General features: G+C 57.6%; 1 protein-coding gene across 1 annotated transcript; it reads right to left on the bottom strand.

The window, feature by feature from the left end:
- Positions 1-330: 330 nt before the first annotated feature.
- LOC120865155 (synaptotagmin-15-like) lies at positions 331-8,449 on the bottom strand. The gene is made up of 8 exons (XM_040242151.1): positions 8,368-8,449; positions 7,211-7,403; positions 6,558-6,700; positions 5,344-5,639; positions 3,712-3,882; positions 3,028-3,148; positions 1,898-2,077; positions 331-998 (listed from the first exon to the last, which is right to left on the bottom strand). Exons 1-8 carry the CDS (start codon positions 8,372-8,374, stop codon positions 856-858), a joined length of 1,254 nt encoding a protein of 417 aa, XP_040098085.1. The 5' UTR covers positions 8,375-8,449; the 3' UTR covers positions 331-855.
- Between the last annotated feature and the right edge of the window lie 331 nt (positions 8,450-8,780).

Below are 8,780 nucleotides of genomic sequence, written 5' to 3'. Positions count from 1 at the left end.
CAACCAGCATTTCAAAAGTTGAACGAATTGGGCTATGAAATTTTGCCTCGTCCACCATATTCACCTGACCTCTCACCTACTGACTACCACTTCTTCAAGAATCTCTTGACAACTTTGCAGGGAAAACACTTCCACAATCAGCTGGAGTTAGAAAATGCTTTCCAAGAGTTTGTTGAATCCTGAAGCACAAATTTTTATGCTACAGGAATAAACAAACTTATTTTTCATTGGTAAAAATGTGTCGACTGTAATGGTTCCTATTTTGATTAATAAGATGTGTCTGAGCCTAGTTATAATGATTTAAAATTCACAGTCCGAAACTGCAATTAGTGTTGTACCAACCTAATATTTATTGTGAATCAACTGAAGTAAACCCTTTAGACAACTTGTCTTCTCTGCCAGGCAGAAGGTAGAGAAACAACAACAGAAAAAAAGTGTAGGCTGAACATTAACACATCATCAGCTTTCCAAGTTTCCATGGCACTCTACACATGTACAGCTACGATTTCACTAAAGAGACTATTTCTCCTCAATGTCTGAGTTTCCAGTCCAATTCAAGACAGGGATGACCGGGAGCCAGGATTCTACGTCCAGGCACCCCCATGGGCAAAGAAGGACAGAGTGAGTCAAGGAGGGCCTCTCGGGCTGCTGAGATGTAACCCACCGGTCACACCGCTGCCCAGGCCAGGGCTCTCTTGTCCCCTCTTCTCTCCTATACATGAGCATACATGTTCCCCAGCTCAGGCTGACCCTGCAGCCCAGTGAGTTGCTGGATGCAGTGTCCAAGCCTGTGGCTGTCAGGCATGGCTCTGGGGAGAGAGAGCTTCTGGAGCAGACCTGAGTTCCCCGCCCAGGTTAGGGCTCGGTGCTCCGGCAAAGCGCATGCCAGCGCTTTACCAGTTCCTTGGGTTTGCTAAGCATCTCGTTCCAGTGCTCCAGTTCTCTGCCACGGGTGTACATGTAGGGGCCCACCACAACCCGGCCCAGCTCGTGACTCCCTGCAGGGGAGGGAGAACATGGTCATTCTCGGAACCTTAGAAGCCACCTCACCTAAGCCATCCCCAGGGCCTTCCCTCTCTCTCACTCGCTCCTTCTCTTAAGGGAAGTAGCCAGCCCTCTCCCTCTTTAACAGCCTCCAAAAGGGTCCTGACTGCTGTGGAGCTGGAGCTGACGGGGAAGGGAGCTCAAGTAAAAAGCCTGCCCTTTGGTGCGGGCACCCATTCTGCCCCCCATCCTCCTGGTGGTCCATCAAACTGCCTCACGTCAAAGAGCCGAGGGAGGAAGGGGCCCCTCCAGAAAGAAGCCCTCTTCTCTCAGTCAACTTGTATATATTCAGCAGGAACATTCAACAATAATTTTCGCCTTTTACCAACTATCACAATGGAGAAGGGGCCTAAGCTCTGACCCACAAGACCAGCCGACCCAAGAGCTCTGCCTCAGTGACAGTGGACCCTGGAGGGAGGGGCAGTGTGGGATGACTCCACCCTCTCGTCCACCCTGAGCCTCACCCAGGACCCTCAAGGCTTGTACAGAGGGCATGAGGCAACCCAGGGTACATAGAGACCCGCAGCACCGGGTCGCTTGGCCAGTGCAGGTAGCTGTGCTGCTTCCCGAACTCTCTGGTGATTTGCCCCAGGATGGAGCAGCAGGGTCATCCTTTAACCTCTTTTAGGGTGCTATGAACAGTGACACCAGATTAAAGCTGGGTGTGAGCTCCAGCTATCTCACTAGCAAGCTCCGTGTCCTGGGGTAAGTATCTTAGCCTCTCTGAGCACTAGTCTCCTTAGGCACAGAACAGAAACCGTACAGCTCCCTCCAAAGGGTCCACGCTTCCTGAATGCACAGCAGCCCCGCCTTAGCCCAACGCCCCTGGCTGCCAGTGAGGGGGCAGCCTTACCGTTTGCTTCGGTGCTCTGCAGCACTGTCAGGCTGAGGCTCGCAGTGTGCAGCTCCGCGGGGTTGGCTTTGAAGCTGAAGGTCTCGCTGTACACAGGGTTGGTGGAGCCCGGCACAGCCGAAGTCTTTTTGCCCTTGACAAACTTGTTGTGGTTCATCAGAGACACTTTGACAAACACACCTGAGGGGCAGGACAGACTGCAGGCTGGGAGGGGCAAGCAGGGGGCCCAGCCTCCTGCCCATGGGAGCCTGGGTGGGAGGGCTCATGCCTCGCCTGGGTGCCAGGACCCCCGGACCCCATTACTCACAATTGCTGCAGCCAAAGGGCGTTACAAGAGGAAACGGGCTTGATTAGCGCACTGCCTACAGCCAAGGAAATGCTTGGCTCCCTTCCTCTTCCTTCCTCTCTGTCTCCTGAATGCACCCAAGGTTTGGCTGGCCCTTGTTACTGGAGCCTGGCACCACACGCCCATCCGTCCCCATTGTGGGGTGGATCCTGCTTGCTGGGTGCCCGGGGTCCTGGGGCCCTTAAACACCCCATTCAGAGGTCAAGTTTTTTTTTTTTTTTTTGCAGGGGGAGTTGCTGTTAGATGGGTTTTGAATCCACAGTGGAAGGCTGAATGCCAGCTTGCTTATAGTGACCCAAATGCAGAGACGCACAAGGAGCAGACAACCACCTTCTTGCTGGGGGCCTGGGGCTGGACATTTAGGGTGAGCCAGAGCGGGGTCCCCGTTCCTCCAGCTCCTGAGTTCTAGCTGAGGGTCAAGCTCTGCATGCAAGGACACCCTGTTTGCTGCTCCCTGCCCTGGGGGGAGCCCTCGCTTTGCAGAAGGGCCGGGCTGGAGACAGGCAGCACAGTACAGGAGCTAAGGCACTGCTTTGGGAAAGGGAGGGGCAGGCTTGGCCTCAGGGTTCTTAGGGGTCTTGGTGAAGGCCAAGGGGGTGCAGCCTTGGCTCAACGTAAGGAAGCAATTTCTCACACCCCAGCTGTGCAGAGAGGGAGGGCGTGGCTTGGGGGGCAGCAATGCTCCTGGTAGCACATGCAAGCAGAAACTGGATGGCCAGGGTTGAGGGCCAGACGCCAGGCTCCAAGATCATGGGGCGGGCCCTGCCCCAGGGGGAAATCTTACTGACAACACTCGTGTTCTCCCGGAGCCGGAGTCCCTTGGCTCGCAGCACGACCACGGTGAGGCGGTTCGGACGGTCATTGTAGCTGAGGCAGAACTGGAGGTCACCAAATTCGGAGGGAGGCTGGAGAAGCCAAGAGGAAAGCACCCCAGGTAGGTACTGGAGGCCCCATGCCCTCCTCCTTCCTCCTGGCAGGCAGGCCCGGGCTACTCATGACATAGCCACACTCCCTCCTTGAAGTCCACCCACCATTTTACAGATGGGGAAAATGAGGTCTGGAAAGTTGAAGGGGCCTGCTGAAGATCACATAGTAAGGGCCAGAGCTGAGGGTTCAAAGCCAGGAATGGGGAATTCCAAGGCCTATTCCGAGTCATCCTCGGGGTGGGGGGGGTGTTGGGGGAAGAGTGGGTAATTTCCTTGGCAGGTCCACTTGAGGTGTCAACTTTCGTAGCTAACTGATCTGGATGGGAATCCAAATGTGGTTTTCCGGGACGCTCCAGGTAATCTCCAGGGCAAAGGAGCCTCAGGCGCACCTCCACCGTCCCGTGCAGCTCTGGCCTGGGCCCGCCACCGCGAGTCACACTTGTAGGGGTAGTGGACAGTATTCTGCCGGCCACACCTGCTGGCTGTCTACGGTAGTCAGACTCGTGGTCGTCTGGCATGTGTCTGGTGACCCTAGCCTTTACCTCCAGGCTCTCTGCTTCCAGGTCTCTCCAGAGGATGCGCCGGCAGTTGCCCGCCAGTGTCTCCTTCTTCAGAGGGAACAGCACTTGGCCTAGGAGCTGGTGCTTCCTTTGCCTGTCCACGTGGTACACTGAGAACCTCAGCACCCTCTGGTTGACGCTCTTGCTGGATACCTTGGAGAGACGAGGGCCGAGCTGGAGTCAGGTAGGGTCAGGGGATGGGATGATGTGATATGTTGTTCTGGAAACAGAATCTTTCCATGAGGGGTGTCTCAACCAGGGACCTGCACACCCCAAACCCAGGCATCCTCAGGGGACCCTTTGGGGCCAGTGTCCCCAGGTGGGGACACTGGAGGTGGGAGGCTGTGCCAGAGCCTTGCCACACAGAGTGTGGTCCCAGAGCCAGCAGCACCCACCACCCCCGGGGCCTTGTTAGAAATGCGGGACCTTGGGCTCCACCCAGACCCACGAAGCAGAGTCTACCATTTAACCGGCATCCACGTGAGTTGCCTACACTAAAAGTGTGAGAGGCTCCCACACTGGAGCCCAGGCTCTGCTCTCTGAATTTGGCACCTGAACAGTCCTCTCCCTGAGACTCAGTCTCCTCACCTGTAAGATGGGATAATCGTTCTTACTCTCTGGGTTATAAAACCCCAATTAAAGGGCCTGGCTTAAGGCAGATGGTTAATTAAATTTGATTTTCTTCTCTTTCTCTTCCCTAGAGAGGGAAGCACAGAGGCCAGGGTAAGGTTGGTACACAGGGCAGGGAATGATTCAAAGCTCCCCACCTTGGATTTTGAGGTTCCAACAGGAGCAGGTTCACCTGTGAATTCTCACAGCCTGAGCCCAGCAGGACGGCCTCGGGCTGGGCCCCATGCCTCCCCTCTTCCCAGGGCTCAGCCCCGGAAGAAGGTAGAAATCACACTCTCCCCAGTTGCAGACAAGTCTCTCCTTACCTTGCCAGTCAGCTTCCTGCCCTGCTCTTAAAAATGTTTGTCCAAGGCCTCTCGGGAGCTCTTGACTGCTGGCTTCCCATAAGGGCCCCAGTCACCTGCTGAGGCTCCCGAGGCCGCTGTGCGCCTGGCTCAGTGCCTCATCACCCCAGCACTTCAGGACCCTGAGCTCACCTGCCCACCATGCTGCAGAGGTACCACCTGTCGCGAGATGGCTCTCGGGTCCTGCTCTGGCCTCTGACAGGACGGGTGAGTTCTGGTCCCCACCCCAAGAGGCCTGGGTGGCGGGGGGGGTCTCACCCTCCACCTTCCATGGATAACCATGTCAGAAAGCTCATCGTGTTCCAGGGTCTTGGCTGCCTTCCTGAGTCCCATAAGCCAGGGCCTGGCATTCAGTGGGTGCTCCAAGAATATGTTTCTCTTTCTCCCCTCCAGGCAGCCTGTACAGGAGGAGCCCAGCCCTCCGCCCCCTCATCCTTCCAGTCTCTCATCTGCCCCCACCATCAAGGGTCAGGGCTCTCGTACACCCTGGCCTGGCAGGCGCGGTAGGGTAGAGCCTGTGGTGTGGGGCCCCTGGGGGCTGCAGGGCCCTGGTAAGCACCGGAGGCTGGGCTCTCCTGCAAAATGTCTGTCCTTCCCAGGAGGCAAAGGGCCCCAGATCCTGCCTGCTCAGAGGTCATACCTGAAAGACGAAGTGTTCGTCGAACCGTGGACTGGTGGTTCTGTGTTTGGTCTTAGACTGGAGGAAGCGCCGCTCATCAGGCAGCAGGTGGAGCTTCACCAGGGGACTACAGTTCTCTGAGGGGGCGTGCAGCCGCTGTGCCTTGATCAGGCCCACCAGCAGCCGCTCGGTCTCCTGCTGGTATTCCACAGAGAACCACAGCCGGCCCAGGCAGCCCTCAGGGAAGTCAGCCTCACTTTTGTCCTCTGGGATCTTGTAGAGCTCGGGGTTGATGGTCCCCACCACGCATGCGTCTCCTACAACACAGGGACTGGAAAGACTGGCAGGCCAGGGGAAGGCAGGGGCATGGGGACCGCAAGCTCTGGCTCTCCCGCCCCCTCCCTGCCCAGCCCTTCTTGGCTGAGTCTTGACAAGGTCGTTCACCGGCTTCTCCTGACCACGTTCGCCCCAGTCTCTTCTCCAGACTAAACACAGCCCCTCTCTCTATTGCAGCTGGGCAGGACGCATTCTCAGCACTAAGGCATTCTACATCCAGGCCTGCTCCTCCTGGGCCCCCTAGCAGAGGACATAGTATCCATTCAACCCTTGCCCCCATGACTGACTCCCACCCCTAGAGGTCAGGGCCGGCAATGTGGGTACAGTGCCCAGCATCTGGCCTGGCTCCTTTCTGTGGTGTCCCAGAGGATGTCACAGTGATAAAATGTTGCCTCTTGTCTTCCTCTTTAAATTATAAGGGCTTAGCTAATTACTGGGTGGTTCTTAGCCAGGTCTTCAGAGCAAGGAGGTGGGCAGAAAGCTGTGTGCCCAGCTTCCACTATTCTGCTCTCTGGACTGGCCAACCCATCATCTGGAGGAGGACCCCACACAGGTGCTGCACCTGGGAACACTGGGTTTCCAATCCCAGCTTCGTTGCTTCCTGCCTCTGTGAGCTGGCACGGCCCTGTTACCCTCCCGAGTTTATTAATGTGTAAAATGGGGCGATTCCCACAGCCATGGTCTAACTCCAAAATGGTACATGAAGCCATACCTGGCCCAGACTGGGACGCAGCAGGCATTGGTAAACTGAAATACCTGGAAAGAGTGGTCACTGGGCAACTCTGGCATCCTGGGCCCCATCTGGACTCTTTTCAGGAGCCAGGCCCAGGAAAGCAGATAGGTCTGTCCTGGCCTGGGCATACCATAACCCCTGGGCAGGCCCTGGTGGGCACACTCACCAAGATTGCTGCCAGTGGTGTGGGGCAGGAGCTCCGGGGCTGGGTAGGGGTCCTGTGGGACCTGGGCCCACTCTCTGCTGCTCAGGGGTACCCAGTCTTGGCTTTGGAGGGAAGGGGGCACCACAAATGGTACACCAGCTGGCCTGTCCAGAGGCAGGGAGATGACAAATAGGTAGCAAGTGAATGGTATGGCTTCAGAGTGCTCAGCCCAGAGAGTGTAAGTGTCAGGAACCAGAAGAGAAAAAGCCAGCAGGAGCCGGGGGAGGCAAGAGCACCGTCTTCCGGGCCCACACCAGGGGGCACGCACAGCCACCTCCTCCGTGTACCCACGGCCGTGGTGAGCTGGAGTAGGAGCGTAGCTCCTGGAGTCAGCCTGCCTGAGTTTGAATGCCTGTTCTGCCACTTTCTATCTGTACTATCTGGACTTATGTCCATTGAGCCTCAGTTTCCCCGGCTGGAAAATGGGCTTCATAACACCTGCCTCATAGCTGTGGCTCAGATTCTGGGGTTTCTTTGTGATTGCTCCTGGCCTGCTAACAGCATAGAGGAGGCGCTCCATAAACAAACAGACCTTTCCTTCTCCACCCCACTCCAAGGGAAACTCCACAGGGAAGCAAGGCCAGGAGCTCCCTTAGCCCCACATCCTGCCTCACCTGCTTGCCTGGGTCCTGGCATCTGGAGGGCAGAGCGTGTCTCCCTGTGTGCTGGAAGCAGCCGTGGTCCCTGACAGCTCCTCATAGGTGAATGTGGCACAGAGTCTCTTCCAGAGATAGTAGCTCACCCCAATCAACAGCAGCAGCAGCAGCAGCCCCCCAAGGATGCCCCCAATCACGAGGGCCACCTGCTCTGGGGGCAGACACCACCAGTACTGTGATGCCTGGGGAAAGTCACTCCCCTTCACACCACTGGCATTCTGGAGACAGCATTTGGGTAGCAACCCCACCTCCCTGGGTTGGATTCCAGGAAAAACAGAGAAGCAGGGCTCAAGTATCTGCTGGGGAAGGGTGCTACTGGCTCGGCTCTGCTGGGTCTCAGGGGAAACGCCATTGCCCTAGAGGTCCTAATGCCCTGTACAGAGCTGTCTGGTTCTGGACTTGGCATTTTGGGTTAAATGAACCATTTTTCCTTGTGCTTCTGTGTAGAAACTAAGCCTTCTCTTATCAGAAGCTCCATCTCCCCTGGACTCCTGTTCAGGCTTGAGGGTGGTGGGCCTCATGGACTTAGGAAAGCCAGGGAAGGGATGACGCCCTGGGTGGCACTCAGAGCCCTATTCTTTGGGTCCTGGAATCTGCTGAGAGGTTGGGCTCTTGCTTTAGTTCTGTGACTTTCTCTAAAAACCTCTCCTTCCCCTCAGCCTTCTATCACAGCAAGCCCACATATAGGGGAGTCGGTGGGAGCCGGTGGGAGCCGGTGGAGGCGGCTGTGGATGAGGACGGGAGCAGCGAGTGTGAGAAACCAAGGTATACTGGCACTCTGCTGCCAATAGCTGTCCCCAGCCTTGCCCAGACCCGGGAGGCTTCACTCTGAGCTGAGAGCGCTCTGCCCCTCCATCCCGCACTAGACGAGGAATGTCCCTCCTTTGGGTCACGCTTGAGGCGAGGGCTCCCGCGACCCGGGGATCTGGACTGGGTTTGGTGGTAAGAAGGAAAGACACCCACACCTCCTGACCCGCAGCTGTCTACGAGGGGGCCTCAACTCTAACCCCACACCTTGCTAGGAGCGGGAAGCAGGGCAGAGGCAGCGCCCCAGAGGGTGGCAAAGGGGCGCCGCGCGGCGCCGGAGGCGTGGGAGGGGAGGCGAGGACACTTACCTTCCATGCGGCTGCTCTACCGGCCGTCGGGGGCGCGGGCCCGGAGCTTGATCTCGCGGGTGTCTGTGCCTTCAGCCGCTGCCAGGCGGTTGTAAAGCGCTGAGCGGGAAGGAGGGGCGGGGGTGGCGGTAGAGGGCGGTGCCTTGTGGCGCTCGGGTTAGCGGCGGTCGGCGCGAGGCACAGACCCGGCCCCCAGAGGCCGCACTCTGCGCGGCCCGGCCCAGATAGCGGCTCAGGAGGCGCGCGGAGTCCACCAGGCGCTGCCGGAACCCCCGGGCTCCGCTCAGGGCTGGGGGCCTGGGGCTCCGCGCGGTTAAGGCGCCAGGGCCAGGCCTCCCCGGGCAGAGCTAAAACCTCCTCTGCGGGCTTTTCGCCCCTGACGACCTTGTCTTGCGCTGTGCCCGTCTAAGAAT

This window comes from Oryx dammah, unplaced genomic scaffold (assembly GCF_014754425.2).
Source record: "Oryx dammah isolate SB20612 unplaced genomic scaffold, SCBI_Odam_1.1 HiC_scaffold_6, whole genome shotgun sequence".
In the NCBI taxonomy this organism is placed as follows: Eukaryota; Metazoa; Chordata; class Mammalia; order Artiodactyla; family Bovidae; genus Oryx; species Oryx dammah.
Note: the sequence above shows the minus strand (reverse complement) of the source record. Positions and strands in the feature narration are given on the sequence as shown.